Source organism: Hemicordylus capensis, chromosome 5 (assembly GCF_027244095.1).
Source record: "Hemicordylus capensis ecotype Gifberg chromosome 5, rHemCap1.1.pri, whole genome shotgun sequence".
Classification (NCBI taxonomy): Eukaryota; Metazoa; Chordata; class Lepidosauria; order Squamata; family Cordylidae; genus Hemicordylus; species Hemicordylus capensis.
In genome coordinates, this window is record NC_069661.1 from 253,645,974 (window position 1) to 253,671,339 (window position 25,366).

Below are 25,366 nucleotides of genomic sequence, written 5' to 3' on the forward strand. Positions count from 1 at the left end.
AAGGGGAAATGCTCTGTATTTCAACACACAGCCCCACCAATTCTGCATTTTTATTTTTTTTTAAATGAGAATTTCACTGGAAACAGATAAGGGGTTAAAGTGGATTGGGCATGGGGCGGGAGGAAACGGGACAACCCTAAACACTGCAAATCCAGGGTCTGAATGCATGTAGGAGAGTCAAGTGTTTATTTGCTTAATACAGTCAAGCCCTGCCCTTCTAATTAATTGGTCAAGGTGGCATGAATCTATAAAGCCAACCATAACAATCTAAAATAAATAAAAGCATTAAAACCAGAAGCAAACTCAACCAAGACAGACACAGAAGAATAAAACAGCTTTTTTCCTAGCACCTGAGAGTGGACACCATAAGCGCCAGGCGTGCTTCTTGTAAAAGTATGTTCCACAAATAAGAAACCACAAAGGCCCCATCTCCAGTTGCCACCTGTCTAACCAACAGTGTGGGCACCTGAAGCTGATGACAATCTTGGCAAACAGGTAGGATTGCATGGGAGGTGGTGGTCATTCAGGTACCCTGGCACTGTGAATATGAATAAACCTGCAAGTAGTGGACACAGCTGAAACAGGACCACAGTCGGACCCAGAGATAGGCTACCAAGCATCACTTGGCTCTTACTGAGATAAATAATGGACTAACAAAACATCCTGTTTTAAATAATGGACTAACAAAGAAAAATTCAAAGCTTAGTTTCAGGACCAAACATAAAAGTAGCACACTTGGGGGGTGGGGGGGTGTTGTAATACAGACCCCTCTACCAATGATCACCATCTTTTGACAGGTACCAAAACTGTATGTCTTTGCCTCCTCAATAAGAAATGAGACTCTAATGTCACTGACAACTCAATCAATCTGCTTTCTGACATGTAAGGTCTTAATGACAGCTCATTTGAGCCCAAGCAGTGAAGCAAATACATTAACAGTAAATACCAGGTCATTATTAGGAGATGGAAATATAACTGGCCTTGTACACTTAGGTTATATATAGATTTTTTAAAAAATTTAAAAAACCCTCCATGCTCTCCATAGTTTACCCTGACACTCATAATGACTCCGGTGATAGAATGTCAATAAGTTATTTATGGAAATGTCACCACATTTTAAACTGTTCCAATAAGAATGAATCCAGTTGGGTGACACACACAAAAATTCACAAGGAGCTCTGAAAACAGAATTGCTATGGAATTAAAAGGTAATCACTAAAATAGTTGGTAGGCGCTAACACAGAGGCTGTTGAAGTCTCCCAGGAAAACGAATCCAGCTACACACCTCCCTGGCGTTCAAGTTGCAAGTCTAAGCTACCCACGTTCATTATACCACTTCTTCCCATTTTCAATGTCTCTTTTACAAGCAGTTGTACAAAGGTTGCTTTTTGTTTCAGCATGCTCAGTGGAAGGTTATCACCTTATGTCTTAAGTCCAGAAAAGAACTTGACTCTCAATAGCAACTTTCAGAAATAAAGCTTATGAGAGGGTGATTGGATAATTATTTCTTCCTGATGATTTCTATTCCTACAGGTAAAATGTTACATGGCATTAGAGGAAATACCTTAAGGGAAGAAAGGCATAAAAAGCTTTTCTGATGAGGAAAACAAAGAAACATAGGAAGCTGCCTTATACCAAGTCAGATGATCATTAGTCCATCTAGCTCAGTATTGTCTATACTGACTGGCAAGGGCTCTCCAATGTTACAGGAAGGAGTCTCCCCAAGCCCTACCCTGGAAATGCCAGGGAGTGAGCCTGGGGCCTTCTGCATGCAAGCATCCAGATGCTCTTCTACTGAGCTATGGCATCATCCCCTAAGTGATATATTACACCGCTCACATGTAGTCTCCCATCCAAATGCAAACCAAGGTGGATGCTCCTTAGCACAGTGGGCAATTCATGCTCACTACCAAGACCAGCTCTCCTCTCACTGACAAACAACTTCCTGTAGAGGATGACATACCATACAGAGAGCCAAGGAAAAGGATCTTGGGTCTCATCTGAAGCCATTGTGTTGGTACCGAGGGCCAATCCCCTTTGACATGCAGTTTGTGAACTGGACTCTAGCTAGTGATGTGCCAAAGTTAGACCAGATTTTTATTTCTATTTCTAAAGCCCTTTTTAAGGTACAAAGTGTGCTGCAGTAATTTGCTTGATTGTTTTGGACTCCTCATATGTACGAGTCCTCTCTCCAGAGGACTCAAGGATCTTTATCACTTCTACAAAGAGAAACAAAGATGTGGTGAGAACCCAAAAGTTTTATCAAAGGTCAAAAACCTGGAACACCATTTGCTCATTGCTTGACCATTAGTCACCAGATTTTTGGTTCAGGACCCTCATCTTCAAGACAGCACGGAGCTATGATAGCATCAAATCTGTTTGATCATCTCATCATACACCAAACATCACTGCTCTCTACATATACAGGTGGCCCTTCTTGTCTGCAGTCCTAGCACCCACCATTTCGCGTATCGATGGTTGGGCAATGGAGACCCAACCTCATTATTCATGGATACAAACATACGCCTATCCTTGCTTCTTGGATGGCTGGAAATGATCTCCAAGGACGTTTCCAGCCACCATTCTGCTAAATTGAGCCATTTTGTGACACACACTCTCTCTCTCTGTCACCCACACACCTATTTTTTGCCCTCCATAAACCTAACTCCGCCCCAATTCCCATTCACTCAAGGTCTCGTTCTATGGTTGTAGCCAAGAAAAGAACCCCCACAGATAATGAGGACCACCTGTACTCACTCGCAGCTTACTGCAATACTGAACAATGGGGAAGAGGAAGCACTTAGATGGGTCTTCAGAAATTCTCCTCAGCTGACTTGTCCTACAACATCTGCTCATTACATGCCCATCGGGGGTGGGGGCAGAAGAAACATCCTCATGCTTACCAAGAGTTGTGTTTTCAGGCGTTCCTCTTCGGTCGCAGCTCTTTCTCTAAGGATGGCTCTGGCCAAATGTTCATTGGAGGCAGCCCGCTCTCGCTCAAGGACTTTGCTTATTTCGTCCCGAACGTGCATTTGATCTTTTTTTAATCTACAGGAGAGGGACGGGGAAAGAGACACAGAACTTAACTATATATTCAAAACATTATACTTGGTTAGAGCAAAGCAACTGCCCGCAGCTCTCCTGCACCAAGTCCACTGAAGCAAATGGGAGGTTTGCACATACCCATTCCTCATTCATTTGAGTGCAACTGGAGCACCAGGCAAGGGGAAACGCTCCCCACAGCTTATTGATTGATTGATTGAGTGCTGTCAAGTTGGTGTCGACTCTTAGCGAGTACATAGATAGATTCTCTCCAGGATGATCGGTCTTCAACCTGGCCTTTAAGGTCTCTCAGTGGTGCATTCATTTCATACAGCTTATGCCCATTGTTAATACCATCAAGCACCCAGCGGCTCAGGGACAGAGACATAATGACATTTTAAAAGGCACAAGGAGCATCTAAGTATGAATGCCAGATTTTATTATATGCATAAAGCCTGAAGTCTCACAACTAATGTGATTTCAACTTATCAGCACTGTGTCCAGATATAAAATCATTATGACTATAAAAATCCTATTTCCCAGAAAGATTAAATACATTACTAATACCTCTTCAGCTGCACATAGGAAAGAGAGTTATCCTTATTCAAGGCCATTTTTGTTAAAAGGTAAAGCTGTTTATCTTTCATCACCTATTTATTGCCCCTAAAGGACTTAACCCTAACCCTAACTTTGTGCTAGAGGTTTTTTTAAGCTGGTCACTATTAGATGCTGGCCCAAACAGGCAGACAAACATCTGAATGCCAGTAGGCAGTATTCCCTCTTACAGAAAACCCCAGATGTTGCTGGCTGCAACCTCCAGCATCCTCAGCCAAAACCCACTGCAGCTAGGGATTCTGGGAGGTGTAGTCAACAATATCTGGGATTCCCTCTTACAGGGAATATTGCAAGTCTATACATTAGGTAGGAACAACAAGTAGAGGTAAAAGGAAAGCCAGAGTCAAGGGGAAAACTCTGGACAGGGGTAATGTGAGCTACAAGCAGCAACTAACTAGCAGAATGCCCAGAACTAGAAGCTTCTCAGGAGAGAGTTTCAGAGAACATCCCAATCAGCCAGCCAATCAATTTGAGGAATAAATTAGGAACTGCAAAAGGTGTCCCATCTCCATCACCACATCTCTGCCACAGGATGTGGTGATGGCCACCAACTTAGATGATTTAAAAGGGGGCTTTGATAAATTCATGGAGAACACGTCCAATCAAGGGTTATTCATCTGGTGGCTATAGGTTACCTCCAGGTTCAGAGGCAAGATGCCTCTGAGCCAGTTGCAGAGAAGCAACAACAGGAGAGGGGAGATTCCTTCATCTCCTGGTTGCAGGCTTCCCAGAAGCATCTGGTGGGCCACAATGAACGACAGGATGCTGGACTAGATAGGCCTTGGGTCTGATCCAGCAGGACTGTTCTTACGTGCTTATATAAGGCAGGAAGGTGCTATTGCTTCTAGGATGATCTACAAAGACTTCTGTCTTTACTGTTCAAGGTCTGCCCAAAACTGAGACCCCCAGTTCCTTGTTCTACTGGTGCCAACTCCCAGAAGCCTCCTACAGCCTATGAGGATTTAAACCCATAACCTGCCTTTACACTTGGGGATCTTGAGAATATTAGTATTCTTCTGACCCTCTGTTATGAGAAGCAAACTTGTTCAAGTATACAATCTGTCATAGGGAATTCAGCATTGTGAGCAGACTATCTCAGAAGCTGCCAGAGCTAATGAAATCATTAAGGAAATACCTGCAGTTCCAACACTGCACATTTTATACAGAGACTAAAATATGTATTAAATAATGTAGCTAATAAAATACACCTGCTTTATGTGTGTTCTCATGCTGAGCACAAAGTCAACATCTGAAAGTTTGCCGCTGGTAACGGAATATCAAATATGGCTCTTCAAACAGGCTTGGGAAATTGCAGCAGAGATGAGGTTTCAGAGTTCTCACTGCTTTTGTACATTACCAAGGGAGCTTCAGAGAACAAATCATCATGTCTAGGGTCACTTTGTGAAAGGTATGCACCCCAGCCAACCAGCCCCCACCGCAGAGCTTTATAACCTCCCCCAAGGAAATGGTTAGAGGTTTGAGAATGAGGAAGAGTAGATGACGACAATTGAATTGCCTTTGTGCTCCAGATACAGCCAAATGTGAACCAAATGGGAGTTTTTATCCCGTTTATTAAGCCCCATCTTCAGTTACTCAAGCAGAAAGCTAGATTATGCAGACATGGACCAAATTCCATTAAATGATTTCCCAAGTTGCCCCAAATTATACCAACCAAATCAAATCTATTGCACAATCAATGATGTAGAAAAGGGGAAAGCTACATCAACATGCACAAACTTGACATTGGCAAGGAAAGAGATACTTTGAAACCCAGGGTGGTTTTTTGTTTTTTGTTTTAAACCTAAATAAAATAGTACCACTTTATCAGTGCTAATTTTGACATGGTAATTAATCTATGATAAGTTACCCAGGGAATTATATACATTTCAGTAACAAAGGGCAATGCTAACACAAAGTTTGATAGCCACAGGATACCTCTAAAATTACCCAGTCAATGCCAATACATGACACTACAGTAGAAGTGGTTATTCGTGTAATATTTCCAGAGAGAGCACTCATGAACAGATTCCCTGAACAACCATTTCCAAAAAAGGTGCCCACATGGCTACAGTTCTGACTGGCTACAGTTCTGCAAGGCCATGGACTATTTGTAAGTATTCTAACTGCTGAGAAAATGCAACTGTCAACAACAGGATGTTTGCGGACAGCCCAGATTTACTGAAGGAACAGGAAAGCCATTTTGGCTGCATATAATTTAGGATAGGTTAAAAAATAGCCAGACTACGTCACTTATGACAAACATTGATGAATTTTTTTAGAAGTCTATAGAAAAAGATTTTGTGCAAAACTGGGTAGTTTTCATGATGTATGAGAATGGTAAACCAAGACAATATGGAATCAACTGATCTTTTCTCAGTGTCTACCTGGATTTTGAATAAATAATTGTGTTGAGGAGGCAATAAGCGGGTTCACATGAGAAGAGGCGGAGCAGATTTAAAAGATGCAATTGCCACTGGTAAGCATATCAGCAGATCCCCCATTTAGTCTCCTCTCTCCTTTAAAGAAAGGAGAAAAATGAGCTCCCTGAACTATTTAGCACTGCACGTTTCAGCAGGCCTCAACAAACCAACGTACTCTCCAGAGGCCAATGCCCTGGCAAGACTCCACACGAGACATCCTCCTCCCTGCCCCTGACCGAGAGAGGGAAGTGGAGGTCTCTCATGTCTTTCTATGGAGCTTCGGGGCAACCAGAAGAACTTCTACCTGATCCAACTCCAACTTCTACCAGCACCTCTTTCAGGCTGCTTCTAATTAATTGACTTCTCATACTTCAGTATTTCAGAATTTAGATCAGGAAACGACAAGGTGTGCAAAGCTCTAATTTAGGAATACACCACTATGTGAACTCAGTTTACTCATTAGCGTATTGTAATAACAAAAATAATTTAATGATGCAAAAACTCAAGAGAAAAGTTTCTACAAAAATATTAGTTTACTTACACAGCTTCTAGTACAGCTTATACAGTGGTCCCTCGACTTACGATGTTAATCCGTTCCGAACGCACGTTCGGAGGTCAAAATTTCCGTAAGTCGAAGGGCGTATCCACGGAGGTCTGAAAACATTCGTAAGTCGAGGAAGCCGCATCTAAAAATTCGTAGGTCGAGTAAGCCGCATCTAAAACGGCAACGACTTCCGGTCTTTTTTGTCATTCGTACCTCGAAAACATCGTAAGTCGAGTAGTTCGTAGGTCGAGGGACCACTGTATAGACCTTGAAGTGTATGCAAAAGCATAATACATCAAAACAGAATTTATTGCAAGGAGTATTGCATAAAGTTTCAAGGAGCACCACACACAGAAGAGCCAGGTGAAGTCCTAAAAGCAACCTCATTTGGATCCATCTTTTTTTTATCCTAAAACTTCTCAGACACAAGCAAAAAAATCTTAACTAGGAGAAATACACCCGCATTTCTATTCTCTCTTAACAGAAAACCAGTTGTCAAACAGACATATTTCACTGTCCTGTTATTACTTTAACTCAAATATAATTATCTCCTTTTATGCAGATATTAACTCCTTCACTAATCCTTATGTTTGAGGAGCATGGAACAAACTAGATTAACAAAACTAGATTAACTAATTCTTTAAACCATCCTGAAAAACACAAAACTAAAGTTTCAAGTTAGGCCAGTCTCTCTAAAGTAAAGTAAAGTTGTGCCATCAAGTCGGTGTCAACTCCTGGCAACCAAAGAGCCATGTGGTTTTCTTTGGTAGACTACAGGAGGGGTTTACCATTGCCAGTCACCTTAAGTGGTGCAGTGGAGAAATGCTTGACTAACAAGCAGAAGGTTGCCAGTTCGAATCCCCACTGGTATGTTTCCCAGACTATGGGAAACACCTATATCGGGCAGCAGTGATATAGGAAGATGCTGAAAGGTATCATCTCATACTGTGCAGGAGATGGCAATGGTAAACACTTCCTGTATTATACCAAAGAAAAACCACAGGGCTCTGTGGGCACCAGGAGTCAACACCGACTCAACAGCACACATCACCTTTAACCATTGCAATCTCCTGCACAGATTGAGATGATGCCTTTCAGCATCTTCCTATATCTCTGCCGCACAATATAGGTGTTTCCCATAGTGTGGGAAACATACCAGCGGAGAATCGAACCAGCAACCTCTTGCTCCCTAGGCAAGTTACTTCCCCGTTGCATCATTAGGATCAAAGAGGTATGAAAGAAAAATGCATTTAAAAAGTTGGAAGACCATCGGACTTACTTCTGGTGCTATGTCTACATAGAAACATCATATAAAATGTCATAAAAGGTATGCTTGTACAAATGAAATGTAAGGAGGAGCAGAGGGGAAAAGGGCATGTCCTTCAAACTAATAGTGGACAGAAGGTTAAGAGCCTAGGTTTTTCATGTTTTATGTTTGAAAACCTCTGGTGAAGCTGTGGTGGGCTCTCCTTTAATGAGGGCTTTACTGGGGGCCTGTAGCAGATTCCTGCAGTGGCTGGACCAAAAGACCTCAAATTCTTCTCCAAGACCTTCTCTTCCAACTCTTAACATTCTATAATTCTACGGAGCCTGGAAGATCAAGAAGACATTTTCAAAAATACATATTATTCCTCTTCTGAAGCTGAACACCAACTCTGTGACACCACCAGCAGAGTTTTATTGATCTAAATGTTTTCCACAAATATCCCAAACTCATTTGAGATTCGCCAGAGTTTTGGTGCAAAGCAGCACCGCTTTGAATGCAAGCCTGACTTATTTGCATTATGTAATTGGATGGCTTGAAGAAGCTTAATGAAACAAACACAAGTCAGTGCTGCCCTAAGATCTCAAACACTTGCCTGCATCAACTTACATTAGTTTTCTCCCCCAGCACCTTTATTGGCATTCAGTATGCACTGCAACTGTAGGAACACACACCAGTTAAATCTCCAACGGACATCACTAAGTACCTTAATGTTATGGGGCGGGGGAGTGGGGAGAGTGCATGAGGCCTGAAATTTATATGCAAGCACACAGATGCACATTACATCCTATTCAGTTTAGTTCAAGAACTATTCAAACATACAAAAAAGCACCAAAATGGTCTTCTTCCCACTGCAATAAAGAGAAATAGTGCTGCTCAGCACAGCGCTACCTGACAAACAGGGTCAGGTAGCACCAGGATTTTTTGTCCCGGGGTGGGGAGAGGCAGACCTCTTCTCACCCTAGAAGCTGGGCAGTCAGCATTTCTTGGCTCTTCCCGGAGCCAGGGGGCAAGTTTATGAAGGCTTGGGGGCAGGGGGAGCAATGATGGAAAGATCCACTCCCCAGTCCTTAAGTATTAAACAACAGAACCAGAGTCAACTTCCGAATAAACTAGGATCCTTAAGGCAGATCAGCTGTGGTGACGCAGCGGGGAAGCAGCTTGCCTAGGGAGCAAGAGGCAGTTCGTTCGAAACCCCGCCAGTGTGCTTCCCAGACTGTGCCTAGTAAATATATATTTGTAGTCACCTATATTGGGCAGCAGTGATATAGGAAGGTACTGGAGGCGGATGCTCAGTTCAGTGACAATGGCAAAGGCGGCATCACATACTGCGCAGGAGGCAGCAATGGTAAACCACTCCTGTATTCTACCAAGAAAACCACATGGCTCTGTGGTCGCCAGGAGTTGACACCGACTCGGCGGCACAATCTTTCCTTTCCTTTTCCTTAAGGCAGAGAACAACAACATTAAGACAATAAAACAATAGTACAAGCAATGAACTATACTAAAACCAAATCAATACAACAAGCTGCAACAGAGAATGTGTGTCATTATTTATTTATTTAGTATATTTATATACCGCCCTATACCATACACAAGGAATGCTTCGGATTATTTACCTCTTTTTCCTGGGAAAGAAGTCTAACCATTTTTGCATGCACCATTTATAGGACACACTCCTTCTGCTTTATATCTGGGTATATGCATACAGTTACCCACATAGCAAATAAATGAATGAATGAATGAATGAATGAATGAATGAATAAATAAATAAATGCACATATATCCAAATAGTGGATGCAATCAGTTGCTAAACAAGGCAGAAGACACTACCTGATCTCCCCAGGAGCCCAGAACTTTACCATATTGACTATAATCACTTTAATTATTTGAAGCACCATGTTGTGTTGCTCTATTCAAAATACAGACAGACTTCGATAATGGAAGTGGTCAAGGCTCTGATCACCATGGTGTCACCCAGCTAAATACCACTTTGGCATCCTCATTTCCCCTGACAGCCCATGAACAGGAGAGAGGTAGTAGCTTTTTTTAAGCTGTCAAAAGTCAAAAGAAACTCCCTGTAGGGATGTGCATGAATCATTTTTGCAATTCGATTCGCTAGCTAATGGAATCGCAAAAACATGAATCAATTCATCGAATTGGCCGGCCACAGCAATCGGGCAATCAGTGTGATTTTATATTAATTTTGGGATTTTATCTTCAATTCTATAGCAATCAGGAAAAGCTGCCACAACAGAGCAGCACTCTTAGCATCCAGCAACCATAGCCACAAGCTCAACTACAGCAATGTCTCTTCAGGCAATTTTGACTGAGTATACTTGCAATAAAGAATGCAGACTGCAGATGAGAGTAGTGAGTGAACCACAAGTTACTCTCAAGGCCAGACACAGAGCTCATTTCACAGCAATCACCAAGATGATATTACAGAGGGGGCGAGTGGTGAACTGAGCTGAGCTGCCACTGTCCATTTCTCGCCACAACACCACCATCTTACAAGCAGACTAAACCACAAGTCCAGGCAGGTGGGCCCTGCCTGCCTCTGTCTGAATAATACCACACCCTCAGGATTGGTGCTGGGCCCTGGCTGACATCCTGACACATGGGTCAGGAGCACCAGTCCACACCATATCATCAGCCGTGCCGTCACCGGCAATGTATGTTTGTGTCTGTGCTCAATGGGGCTCAAGTTCCCCATTGTTCCCTATGGGTGAAACAAGTAGAGTTGCACACATTTTGCAACCCTCCCTTGAAAAACATCACTGCAGAACAGAAGCATACACAGTCCATCCCAACACACACTACCACAGGCCAAATATGACCAAAAAATAACCACTGACCCAGAATCCACTGCCAGGCAGCCATAGTGCAACTGTGCTGCAGTAACATCACAAGTTGATCTCTCACACAGAAATAGAACTCCTTACAACAGCTGCCACAGCAGCACCCTTAGCAGCCAGCAACTAAGCTCAACTAGAACAACTTCAAACACATTTTGACTGAGTACACCTTGCAGTGCACACTGCAGAGCAAACCAGAGCAATGAGTAAAGCACCAGTCACTCTCAAGGCCACACATGGAGAATGGAGATCATCTCTTACCATGAGAAGAAGTCTTATTTCTTCTCCAGCATAAGCATATATCCCTGCCTGCCTGGATCTGGATATTACATCATGGCCTCAGACTGGTGCTGGGTGGGCAATGGCATGCATGCATGTCTGCTTGTGTCAGAAGCATTAATGGGCACTGCAACACATCTGGGGCTGGCCACAATGGCCGACGGGGGGGGGGGGGGTGAGCTGCCAGTGGTGTTACAGTGGGTGGAGATGACCCTGAGTCACTCACCCTCCATGGGCAGCTCTGGACGCTGGTTAGTGGGCAAGAGAGAAACTGTCCGGCAACCATTGCTAAGTCTGGCCAGACTTGGCGATGCGTTGCCCACAACTGGATCAGCTCCACCTCACAGCCTGCCCCCGGCTCCTGCAGGTACTGCAGCACACACTGCTTAGCACCGCTGCAGGGTTTGATGGGCTCCTCCCATACTGGGGTAAGGTGCCAAGGAACCCTCCATGAACCACCGGGTAGAACACAGAGGCAGGGCCACCACTGACTCACTTGGCTCTGCCATGGACACCACACTACTGGATCTGGAAGCGGCAGTGATAGTAGTGCTGCTGCTAGGGCTGGAATGCGCACTAGGCAGTAGGCCCTCCAGCAACCTCCTCCTGATTGCGCCCCAGCCTCCTCACCTCTGCAAATAAGAGGTCCTCCTACCTGGGCAGCTGGTCAGGGATGACTTCTTTGCCCTTCATCCTTGGATCACATAGGCAGGACAAAACATGCGCTGCCGATGAACCCAAGGATGATGTTAGCTGATCTACCACAGCAGTCCTCAGCCGACCTGCCAAGGTGATTCCTTCCTTAGTGGTCAGCTTGGTCTGGAGCTCACCAATTTTCTTCTCAAGGAGAAGAGTAGCGGGCAAAGACTGGCTCAGTGTTGCTGTCTCGGCACACAAACTATTTCTGCCAACACAGAATGGCTCAAATGCCAAGACAACCTCGGAAAGCAGCACAAAGTCCTGGTTGTACACTTCCAAGCCACAGCTCCTTGTCAGTGCGCAGATGGCCGCCTCTTTCTTCCAAAGGAAACAAAGGTGAAGTTCCACAGGGTCAGAACATCCTGAAGGATCAGGTTTTCAGGTAGGCCGAGCTCAAGCTGCCTCTCCTTGAGCATCCGCCTACCCTTTTTGCTCTGATGGATGTAAGCTGCTATCTTGTGGTACTTAAAAACATACACACATGGACAAATGTGTTGGTACCCTTCCACGAAAAAAGAAGAACCCACAATTGTCTCTGAAATAACTTGAAACTGACAAAAATAATTGGCACCCATCATTGTTTATTCCGCATTTAACAAACATCAGACTTTGCTTTAGAGTTTTGATATTTCAATATTTCAAATAATAACACAAATGAAAATGGCATGGACAAAAATGATGGGACCCTTAACCTAATATTTTGTTGCACAACCTTTAGAGGCAATCACTGCAAACAAGCGATTCCTGTAGCTCTCAATGAGACTTCTGCACCTGTCAACAGGTAGTTTGGCCCACTCCTCCTGAGCAAACTGCTCCAGTTGTGTCAGGTTTGAAGGGTGCCTTCTCCAGACTGCATGTTTCAGTTCTTTCCATAGATGGTGCGATAGGATTCAAATCAGGGCTCATAGAAGGCCACTTCAGAATAGTCCAATGTTTTGTCCTTAGCCATTCTTGGGTCCTTTAAGTTGTGTGTTTTGTGTCATTATCCTGTTGGAGGATCCATGACCTGCGACTGAGACAGAGCTTTCTGACACTGGGCAGTATGTTTCGCTCCAGAATGTCTCGATAGTCTTGAGATTTCATTGTTCCCTGCACAGACTCAAGGCACCCATGCCAGATGCAGCAAAAGCAGCCCCAAAACATAACTGAGCCTCCTCAATGTTTCACAGTAGGTGTGTGTTCTTTTCTTTGAAAGCTTCCTTTTTCCATCTATGGACTTAGAGCTAATGTGACTTGCCAAAAACCTCCAGTTTTGTCTCATCTGTCCAAAGGATATTCTCCCAGAAGCATTGTGGCTTGTCAATAAGCATTTTAGCAAATTCCAGTCTGGCTTTTTTAATGTTTTTCTTTCAACAGTGGAGTCCTCCTGGGTCTTCTTCCATTGACGTCACTCAAAAAGTGACGGATGGTGCGATCAGACACTGATTGATGGACTTTGACCCTGGAGTTCAGCTTGTATCTCTTTGGTCGTTGTTCTTGGCTTTCTGTCTACCATTCTCACTATTCTTCTGCCTGTTCCGGGGTCGGTTTTCCTCTTGTGGCTACGTCCAGGGAGATTGGCTACAGTTCCATGGACCTTGAACTTCTTAATAATATTTGCAAATGTTGTCACAGGAACATCAAACTGCTTGGAGATGGTCTTATAGCCTTTGCCTTTAACATGCTTGCCTATAATTTTCTTTCTGATCTCCTCAGACAATTCTCTCCTTTGCTTTCTCTGGTCCATGTTCATTGTGGGACACAGGATGATACCAAACAGCAGAGTGACTACTTTTCTCCATTTAAATAGGCTGAATGACTGATTGCACGATTGGAGACAGGTGTGATACTAATTAAAGAAAACGGCTAATTTGAAAAATCACTCTAACCCAATTATTTATGATCTTTTCTAGGGGTACCAACAAATGTGTCTAGGCCACTTTAGAATATCTTTGTAGAATAAGCAATACTTTAGCTCTTTTCACAGTTGCTTTGCTTTACTCGATGACATATCAAAGGCATGCAGGTATACATGGGACAACTGCTTTTCATTTAATCACTTTTCAGGAGGCATAAAGCACTTTTTCAATGAGCTGTAAGGGTACCAACAAATTTGCCCACATGTGTAAGTGTTCTGATGTGCAGCACTTAAGAATATAAGATCTTCTCTGAAAGAACAGCCATGGTTGCAGCTGGATGGCACCCAGCACCTGCAGCGGGCATGTCTAGCCTGGCCACAGCCCCAGAAGGGCCACACACATCCCACATGACCAGATTCAGAGTGTGCACCATGCAACGGATGGACACAAACTGACCCTGCTTGGCTGCCTTTGTGATATTGGTGTCATTGCCGATGCTTATAAATCCTCAGCAAAGGTTTGGCTACCCGGTCAACCATTCCTCCACCTGGCGATTCATGACCTTCAACAGCTCAGCTGCCATATGCTCTGTGTCCAGCATGCTCGGTGTTTTCCCATGTTGGTGGGGAAAAGACAGAATAGAGCATTGATGGGAAGCAGGAAGAATAAACATGGAGTTCGTAGGGTCTTGTTAGAACAGTTTTGATTTCTTGTTGATTATAGTATATTTTGTTGCTTTCACAATGTTTTTTCTTTTTGAGTTTTTAATTTTTGCTTTAGGATGTCCTCTCTGTTTTTGCATTTGGCATTTTCTCCCCCTTTTTTCCTTTATATAGCCAGAGGTGCACCTACGTAATTTTGGAGCCTGGACCTAAAGGCCTTTGGAGCCCACCCCCCTGCAAATTAAGCATCATTATGCTCGGCTGGGCAACCAAACCACCTGAGACAGACTAAAGAGGATTTGGGGGCCCCAGGGGCTGTGGAGGCCCGGAAGTCCAGGGGTAAGAGCACCTCTGTATACAATCTGCATCTTGTGTAACTGTTAATACCAAAAGTCAATAGTTTTGCTTACTCCCTCCATCACCTTTTCCCAATCTTCTCTCTCACAATACTTTCTTCCCCCAAATTTGCAGTGTTATTGGCTATGCCACACTGTTTGATAGGAGGGGAACCTCCTCCTTTCGCATCTTTCAGTCTAGCATTCTGCGGCTGCAAAAAATGTGCTCTCTGCTTTGGGGGAAGTCTTCAGGGAAGGTCCAGATCCCCCCTATCAAAAAAACCCCTAGTATGTCTGGGCATGCTTTGTGGTCGCTGTCAACACCCTCAAATACTGGGCATGCTTTGTGGTCCCTGTCAACACCCTCAAATACTTCATACCATTCCTACCTAATGGGAGCTGGCAGAGGCTCTGATAGAAGTCTGCAACGTATTAATAGATGTTGAATACAATTTTTCATTTTTCTGTAGAAGTCAGAGCCGGGGAAAACACACCCAGATATACCTCTGGGCAGGTCTCTCCGTTTTTCTAACTCTGAGCTTTCCTAGCCCTTGATTCCATATTGAACTGATGATAATGAAGCTATAATTAGTCTATGACACCACATTAAAAGCCATCCCACACAGCACGAACCATGTTAGCTAAACTAACAAAATGAATAATTTAACTCTCAGTCAGCAAGGATTCACTCCACCAACTGCACTGCTTACCTGAACATACTGGTTTTCCAATACTCAACACTACAGCTGAAGATATTAGACAGGAAAGAAAATCAATCATACTACTGCCTAATTGCTGTGAAAACACCCCCCACCCACCCAAAAAGCAACTCAATGAGATAGTCCAAGATACAAAAAGGCCCTCTTGAGCCCCTGTGCCATCTTGGAAGGCATGCACAGAGTGCTGGCAAGTGCAGCCCTCCCCAGTGTTCTCTTCCTAGAGCTCTTAAGAGTAGGCTCTGTCTCTCTTAAAGGGCGCCCCCAGCACTGGGGGAAAACCCACAGTACTGTGCAGAGGTCAGCAGCACAGTGTGAAATGGCTCTCAAACTGGAGAGGGTTTTTTGGGGGGGGGTTGCTAAAAGTGCCCCCCGCTTGGAAAGTGTTGAAGATCACGGGCATACAGTATATACAAATCAGCAGAAGAACAACCTCTGAGACACAGCCACACCAAAAGTACAATTAAAAGGTGTTCCAGATGTTGCCAATCACAGTAAATCATAACGTTGTAGTCAAGAATTTCAGTTCATCAGGGGAAAGAATTTTAAAAGTCCAAAGTTAATAACCTAAGGGGAAGCTATAAGTTTCCTGAATCTAGAAACATCTTTTCACTCACCAAACCCATAAATGTGAGGGTTCTTTACTCTATTTATATCCCGCCTTCCATTAAACACAACACCTAAGGCAGCTAACAATAAGCACAAAGCATTTTTTTAAAAACCCACCAGATAAAATCGTTTCAGGATAAAAATAAAACAGGACAATAAGAGTTAACAATTTAGCAAGCTAAAAGCCTGCTGAAAGTAGAAAGCCATCAGGGAGGGGGCAAAATGAGGTTTCACTGGGAGCGAGTTCCAGAGCCTCAGCACAGCCATAGCGAAAACCCTCTCTTGTGCCCCAACCAAACACAACTCCATAAGTTGGCAGGATGGGGAGGAGAGCCAAAGGCCAGTGCAGCTGAGGATTATGGGAGTTGTAGCCAACAGCATCTGAGAATCCCTGTTGCAGGGAACACTGACCACCTCCATCACATTCTCTGTACGACAGGAACAGCAATGCTGGTATTACTCAAAGCAAGCTACAGCTTTAATATGTTTCTCCCATTCACTTTCCACAAATTTAGCACAGATCCACCTGCTGGAGAAAGACGAACCTTACTGGTGAAAGGCTATTTCACAGAAGAGCTGCAATATTAAATTGTTTGGAAAGCGCCTGCACTGCGCAATCGCTGCTCTTATTTTAATCAATTAACTAACTAACTAAATAACTAACTAAATAACTAACATATTTGTGAACTGCCCACTATCAAAGTCTCTAGGCGATTTACAGCATAAGATCAACAAAGAAATTTAACCATTAAAACATATAAAGTATCAAATTAAAGAAAAATAAAGATTGGGCTGCACCAGGTGACGATGAACAGCATGGCTTTTGGCTTAAACACCTAACAAGCCTCCATAAACAACTATCAAAACAGTTCAATCACATTTTGCAAGGAGGTGATATTGAACAGTGGCTAACAACTGGGAAAACTCATCTCATCATGAAAGACCCAGCAAAAGGTGCAGTTCCAAGTAATTATAGACCGATAACCTGCCTGCCAACCATGTTCAAATTATTAACTAGAATAGTGGCAGATGAAGTAATGCAACACTTATTAACTAATAAGCAGCTTCCAGTTGAACAGAAAGGAAATTGCCCGAACACCAGAGGCACAAAAGACCAGCTGCTGATTGACAAAATGATTTTAGAAAACTGCAAGAGAAGAAAAACCAATCTAAGTGTTGCATGGATTGACTACAAGAAAGCCTTTGATTCATTGCCTCACACATGGATACTAAAATGTTTAGAAACAACTGGTGTCAGCAAAAACATTTAGATATTTATTAAAAAAGCAATGAGCATGTGGAGTACAGTTAACAATCAATGGTGAGACACTTGGACAGGTTAGCATTAGAAGAGGTATTTTCCAAGGGGCCTCACTATCCCCTCTGTTGTTTGTAATCACCATGACTCCACTTTCACAAATACTAAACAAAACAGGCCTAAAAACAGGATACCAAACATCTAAAACACCAAGTCAAATCAACCATCTGCTGTACATGGACGATCTGAAGTTGTATGGAAAGTCCCAGTCAGAAATCAAATCACTACTAAACACTGTCCGTATATTCAGTAGCGATCTAGCAATGGAGTTTGGACTAGACAAGTGTGCTACATTAATAATGAACAGAGGAAAAATAACAAAAACAGAAGGAATAGAACTGCCCAATGGAAGCAAGATCAAGAACCTGGAAGAGAAAGAACATTACAAATACTGGGGCATTCTCCAGGCTGATAACATCGCACACACTGAAGTTAAAAGAAAAACTGGAAGTGAATACATCAGGAGAGTTAGAAAAATCCTAAAGTCCAAACTCAATGGCGGGAACACCATAAACACCTAGGCTATACTTGTTATCAGATACACTGCAGGAATAATAGACTGGACCCAGGCAGAGCTAGAGACGCTGGATCGTAAGACCAGGAAAATCATGACCATCAATCATGCTCTGCACCCCCACAGTGATGTCGATTGCCTATTCCTCCCTCACAGCTCAGGTGGAAGAGGAATGATTCAAGTCCATCAAACAGTAGAGGAGGAGAAAAGAGGCCTTGAAGAATATATAAAGGACCATGAAGAAGATGCACTTCAAATGGTCAATAACAAGAAACTATTCAACACCAATGAAAACAAGCAGGCCTACAAGAAAGAACAAGTCAAGAACCGAGCAGAAAAATGGAAAAATAGGCTACTGCATGGACAATATTTTCACAATATAAGTGGTAAATTAGACATCACCAAGACCTGGCAATGGCTTAAGAATGGCAACTTGAAGAAAGAAACTGAGGGTTTAATACTGGCTGCACAAGAACAGGCACTAAGAACAAATGCAATAAGAGCAAAAGTCAAAAAATCCACAACAAACAGCAAGTGCCGCCTTTGTAAAGAAGCAGATGAAACCGTGGACCACCTACTCAGCTGTTGTAAAAAGATTGCACAGACTGACTACAAACAAAGGCATGACAAAGTAGCAGGGATGATACACTGGAACATCTGCAAAAAATACCAAAAATTGGTGGGACCATAAACTTGAAAAAGTTGTCGAAAATGAAGATGCAAAAATATTATGGGACTTCCGAGTACAAACATCTGCCACACAATACACCAGATATAACTGTAGTAGAGAAGAAAGAAAAACAAGTTAAAATAATCGACACAGCAATACCCGGGGATAGCAGAATAGAAGAAAAAGAAATAGAAAGAATCACCAAATACAGAGATCTACAAATTGAAATTGAAAGGCTGTGGCAGAAAAAGACCAAAACAATCCCAGTGGTCATTGGCGCCCTGGGTGCAGTTCCAAAAGACCTTGAAGAGCACCTCAACACCATCGGGGCCACAGAAATCACCATCAGCCAATTACAAAAAGCAGCTTTACTGGGAACAGCCTATATTCTGCGACGATATCTATAATAATAACAGCAACAACATTGACAATAAAATTCTGGCATCCCAGGTGCTTGGGAAGGACTCGATGTCTGTATAAAACAAACCAGTCGATAACACCTGTCTGACTTATTAATGCTATTAATTGTTATTGTTTGTTAATCTGGTCTGTGACTGCAATAAACATACTATTCCATATTGTCTCCAATGCCTTTTAGATCCAGCATGAAACCACTGGGAGAGATCATCAAGGGATTTGGGCAGGGTGTATGTTGATGATACCCAAATCTATTTCTCCTTGTCATCTTCATCAGGAGAAGGCATATCCTCCCTAAATGCCTGCCTCGAGGAAGTAATAGGTTGGAAGAGGGATAACAAACTGAGACTGAATCCAAACCAGACGGGAGGTGCTCATTGCAGGAAGCTGCAGTTTGGGAAATGGGAAAGATTTGCTGGTTCTGGATGGGGTTCTACCCCGGAAGGAGCATATCCACATTTTGGGAGTACTTCTGGACCCAGCCCTTGCTCTGATACCTCCATTGGAAGTGGTGGCCAAGAGTGCTTTCTATCAGCTTTGGTTGATTCTCCAACTGAGCTGTTTCCTTGAAGTGAGTGACCTTAAAACAGTGGTGCCCCTCCTGGTAACACCCAAGCTTGACTAATGCAATGTACTCTATGTGGGGCTGCCTTTGTATGTAGTCCAGAAACTGCAATTGGTGCAGAATGCTGCTGCCCGATTGGTCTCCGGCAAGTCCTGAAGAGACCACATCACTCCGGTTTTAAAAGAACTACACCACTGGCTTCCAGTAGGTTTCTGGGCAAAATAAAAAGTGCTGGTTATGACCTATAAAGCCCTTAACAGCTTAAGACCAGGGTATTTAAGAGAACACATTCTTCATTATGAACCCGGCTGCCTATTAAGATCTTCAGGGGAGGTTCGTCGTAGGGTGCAGCCGACTTGTCTGTTGGCGACTTGGAGGCAAGCATTCTCTGTAGTTGCCCTGGGGCTGTGGAATATAATTACTTGGTCTATAATTACTTGGAACTGCATCTTTTGCTGGGTCTTTCATTATGAGATGAGTTTTCCCAGTTGTTAACCACTGTTCAATATCACCTCCTTGCAAAATGTGATTGAACTGTTTTGATAGTTGTTTATGGAGGCTTGTTAGGTGTTTAAGCCAAAAGCCATGCTGTTCATCTTCACCTGGTGCAGCCCAATCTTTAATTTTCTTTGCTCTTTCACTTATTAATTCTGGTGTTATTAGATCTTGCATTTGTTGGTTACATTTTTCAAACTCTTTCATCCAGCCTACTTTTTTATTATAATCTATTGGATTGTCCCATAGTTTCCCCCAGAATTGCACTGTTTCTTCTTTATTGGGTGTTTCTAGGTTTCTTGCAGTTTCTCCTTCTATGCTTTGGTAGAAACATCTCTGATTCGACTGGAATTGGAGATTCTGCCTGTGTTGTGTAATTCTAGCTTCATATCTGCAAATCTTCTATGACACTGCTGTTATTTGCTACTTTATTATTTCCAGGACTTCTCTAATTTTCCTTGAATCTAGGTGGTATTTTTGGATCAGATACTGTTTGGTGTTTTCATTCTTCAGCTTCTTGTCTTTCATATCTTTCAATTTACTAGTATTCGATCTAAGCCTGGCGATTTTATTTTCTAATCTAATCTTCCATTTAGGTGATGTACTGCTTTCTTTTTTTACAGGTCCACTGATCTTATATCCAAACTCTTGTGTTGTTATTGTTGCTGCACTGTACATTAGTTGGTTTCTTGCTTGTAAATTATTGGTTGTTATTTCTGCAAGTGCAGCATTGACATCTTTTAATCCCTGAGCAAGTTGTTTTTTTGGCAACTGTTTTTAGAGCTGGAAGTCAAACCCTGGTGGTTGTTTGGTTCATGTGCTCAGTTATTTTTTGCTTTAGTTCTTGTTGCTTTTCTGTTAAATGGCATTCGGGTTTTTGAGGTGAAGGCAAAGGGGAGGTTGCCTGGTTTTGATTTTGAAACAGTTCAGCAACAGTGGCATCCTCTATTTCCAACACCTCCTCCACCTGCGTCTGAGTAACTGCTTCAGTTGGTGGTAATTCTTCTTCCATATCTTGAGCCTGTGTTGCTCTTTGCAGTTCTTCCAGCTCAACTTCTGTGAATACTTTATTTCTAATTATGAATCTTCTCTGGTCTGCTAGCCTTTGTTCTGTTATTTCTGTATCTGGATGCTTCTCTTTCCAAATTTGGTACATTCTTTTTAAATAACCTCTTCTAGTTGGACTAGACTTGTAATAGCAGATCATTATTTCCTTGTTGGCATTTTTCCTATATTTTTTCTGGTTAAGTGATGTTTCTTCCAGTAATCCTGCAGTCTCCAGCCCTGGTTGCTCAACTGAAGATCCTGAGTCCTGTAGCACACTTGCCACCAGATGTCCAGGGACTCCAGCACCTGGCATGGTCCTTGTTGACCCAGGCGACGACCGATCCGGTATAGACTTATTAAAGTTACATCTCACCATATTGTTGATGGGAGAGGCACTCTTTGTCTGGCTCCTCTGGTGAGACCTGTCCAGTATGGTTGGAACTCTGGCATAGCTCTCACCTTCCTCAGAGCACGCAAGCCCCACAACCACGCCAAGGTAGTGTATTATCATTATTAATTCGATTTCTATACTGCCCCTTCCAAAAATGGCTCAGGGCGGTTTACACAGAGAATAAATAAATAAATCTGTTTCATGCAAACATAGCAACATAGGAAGCTGCCTTCTACCGAGTCAGACCACTGGTCCATCTAGCTCAGTATTGCCTACACAGACTGGCAGTGGCTTCTCCAAGGTTGCAGGCTGGAATCTCTCTCAGCCCTATCTTGGAGAAGCCAGGGAGGAAACTTGAAACCTTCTGCTCTTCCCAGAGCGGCTCCATCCCCTGAAGGGAATCTCTTACAGTGCTCACACACATAGTCTCCCATTCATTTGCAACCAGGGTGGACCCTGCTTAGCTAAGGGGACAAGTCATGCTTGCTACCACAGGATCAGCTCTCCTCTCTCAAGACTGCCTTTAGTTGAGAGGCCACCACCTTCTCAATCATCTTGGCTAACTACAGGAGATTGGAGACAGGACTATAATTGCCTAACTCTGGACTATAATTGCCTAACTCTGAGGGATCAAGTGTAGGCTCCTTTAAAAGAGGTCTAATAATTGCTTCCTTTAAACAAGGCGGCCTCTTACCTTCCCTCAGAGAAGCATTTATAGTATCAACCAGGCCCTCTCCAACAGCTGGTAGGATGCACAGTTCCAAGCAGTTTGTTCATATCCTCAGGAGTCACAAACCAAAACTGATCCAATATCCAATTTAACCACACTAGAGGAGTTTCTAGTAGGGATGTACAAATGGATTTTGGTACAATTTATTTGTACCCAAATCTAACTGATTCGGGTGATTCAGACACAAAACAAATCACCCCTGTGGTCCATTGGCTAGATTCGTGTACAAATCAAATCGCACCTGATTCGATTTGAATAGCTTTGAGATTTGGATCCCTCCTATTAATTCTCCCAGATACCCTATGAGAATTCAATACACAACTTCATTTCATCTATTCATTTTGACTGTCTTTTCAATAGTGCCAACTGTCAACTGCCATGTGCCAACTACACCCCACTCCCACCTGCAAGGCAGTGGGGTACTACTCAGTTTATGTTCTAGGACTTTTTTCGAGTGCTTAGCAGGGTGGATTTGATTTAAATCAAACTGATTTAAATCACGATTTAAATCACTAGCAGGGTGGATAAAAATCAAAAAAATCTGATTTAAATCAAAAAATCCGATTCAAATCAAAAAAATAGGATTTTTTTATTTAAATCGGATTTTTTTTATTTAAATCGGATTTTTTTTTATTTTTATCCACCCTGCTAGTGATTTAAATAGTGATTTAAATCGTGATTTAAATCAGTTTGATTTAAATCAAATCCACCCTGGTGCTTAGGCTCTTTGGTGTCTAATAACCTTTCCTCATAATGAATCCCTATGAGGATTCATTACACACCAAAGAGTCTAAACACCTCAAAAATTCCTAAAATATAAACTGAGTACCCAGTGGCGTGTGGGTTACGGGGTAGTTGGAACATGGGATGCCACTAATTCCCCACCTCCACCCGCAAAACAATGGGGTCAAAATGAACAGAAGAAATGAAGGTATGTAATGAGGACACCAAAGTAACATCTAAACACTTCAAAAATACCTAAAAAATAAACTGAGTATCCCAGTGTGCGGGATTCATTATTAGGAAAAGTTATTAGACACAAAAGAATCTAAACATTTCAATATTCCTAAAAATTAAGTACCCCACTGCCTTGCGGGGGGGGGAGATGTAGTTGGCACATGGCAGTTGACAGTTGTCACTGTCCAGTGACTGTCAAAATGAACAGAAGAAATGAAGTGTGCAATGAATCCTCATAGGGATTCATTATGAGGAAAAGTTATTATACCACAAAGAATCCAAACTCTTGAAAAATAATGACTACACATTTTGCTCCATAACTCCACTTCTACAAGGGTTAGAGCTCAGCTTTCTTCTTCTTCTTCTTCTTCTTCTTCTTCTTTTAAAGAAAGCTGGGGGTCCATGTTAGGGTTAGGATAACTTTGAATCTCCATTGTTTCCTATGGTGGAAATGTTCAAAATCAGTAGAAACTAAAATAATTCATTAGAAGTCAACCAAGTGTCCCACTGCCTTGAAATTTGGGTAGTAGGTGGCAACCATGGGGACCTACCCACCACTCAAATTTGGTGTCCCTAGTACCATGTTAAGTAGTCTGAATCCGAATCGAATCAAAGCAAATACAAATCAAATCTGGGGTGATTTAGGGGGGTAGATTTGGACACAAAACAAATCAGGGGTGATTTGTTTGGGGCACAAATTGAATTTTTAAAAAATCAATTTGTGCACATCCCTAATTACTAGATACCTCTGCTAAAGACTCGGCACCAACAATGGAATCCAGGTTGGCTTGAAAAAAACTGATTGTGTCCACAAAACACTCATTAAAAACTTCACAGCAGGCTAACTGATGGCTCCAAAGACAGAGCAGGAGGGGCCTGTATGTCCCCTCACCACCCTCAACAATTCCGCTGGACTCAAACCTGCGAACGAAATACATGCAACAAAGAATTGCTTCTTTGCCACACTTACTGACAGAGCACAGGTCTTCAGTTGTGCTCTGTGCTATAATCTGCCAGATTCAAGCCAAGTCCTTCTCCACTTGCACTCTAGCCATCTACATAGCTACTTCAGCTCCTGTAGTTCTTCCATAAAAGTGGGTCGGAGAGGATGCTTAGGAGTGATCAAATCTATCACCCTAGTGAGCTTATTATTCCAATTTTCCACCAGGATTTCAACAAGATCACTGGCAGAGCCAACATTAAAAGCCTCCAAGGTTTCTTGGAATCCTATTGGATCCAATAGCCTCCTTGAGCAGACCATCCTAATAGGCCCTTCACCCCTGCAGAGGTGACTAGTGGCTGCAAACTGAAGCTTCAACAGGTGGTGGTCAATCCATGACAATGGGGAAATCATAGGAGTCCCCACACACGCAAAACGCCCTTGATTAGAGCCAAAAACCAAATCAAGGGTGTGAACAGTAACATGGGTCGAACCTGAGACCACTTGGGAAAGGCTCATAGTTGTCATCGCCACTATGAACTTCCGAGCTGTTTCCACCAATTCAGTCCCAAGGTGTACATGAAGTCACCCACCACCATCATCCTGGGCATCTCCAATGCCAACTCTGCAACCAAATCTGACAGCTCAGTTGGGGATTCTGTTAGGCAGCGGGGTGATTGGTACACCAACAGAAGTCCCAATCTATCCCTGGTCCCAAAGACAGACGCTCAATATAGGCAGGTGCTCTGACAGGAATCCTGTTAAGAGATATGTTGTTCTTATAAACCACAGCCACTCCACCACCCCACCCACGTCCTCTCACCTGCTCCACAACTAAGTATCCTGTAGGGAGAAGCTGGGACCAAGCTGGGCCACTAGCCTCTCCCAACCAGGTCTTTGTAATAATGTACACCAGATCAACTCCTTCATCCACAATCAAATCGGGGCTAATTTCTGATTTATTTTGAACCGACCTGGCATTGCAAGTGAGGCTCTGTGGGTAGTTGGCACTGCTCCCCAAAGTCAAAGAGCTGACAGGACAGGGGAGACAGCTATTAAGTTTATTTTCCCCCTTCCCCTGTAACAGCCTGCTGACCTGCCAATGCTCTTTCTTCTGTGCCCTTCCACCACAGGAACAGCTGCTCCCTGCTGAGGCAACACACACCCCACCTCTTCATCACCTAATAAGCTAAGACACATCCTTCCACCAACATCAAAGGATTATCTTGATGATCAAGGGATCTCCGAGGTCAAGAAGCAGATGAGCATTTTACTGTGCCTTCATGTAAGAAGGTGTGAAGAGCTCCACATTATTAGAGGGCTATCGGGCTCCCTTTACATTATGCAGTGATGTAGAGCAGATGTTTCAGTGCTTATAACACCCGCCCCATCGGGCTGCCTTCACCTCTCGAAAGGCTTTGCTGCCGAGTGTGGGTGTGCA

General features: G+C 43.0%; 1 protein-coding gene across 2 annotated transcripts in view; it reads right to left on the minus strand.

Annotated features, from left to right (window-relative positions):
• CHCHD3 (coiled-coil-helix-coiled-coil-helix domain containing 3) overlaps positions 1-25,366 on the minus strand; it is a 275,812-nt gene that overhangs the window by 158,024 nt on the left and 92,422 nt on the right. For both annotated transcript variants that reach the window (XM_053258022.1, XM_053258021.1), the window contains exon 4: positions 2,904-3,048. In XM_053258022.1, the coding sequence (XP_053113997.1) occupies positions 2,904-3,048 (145 nt within the window). The remainder of the gene's footprint in view (positions 1-2,903; positions 3,049-25,366) is intronic.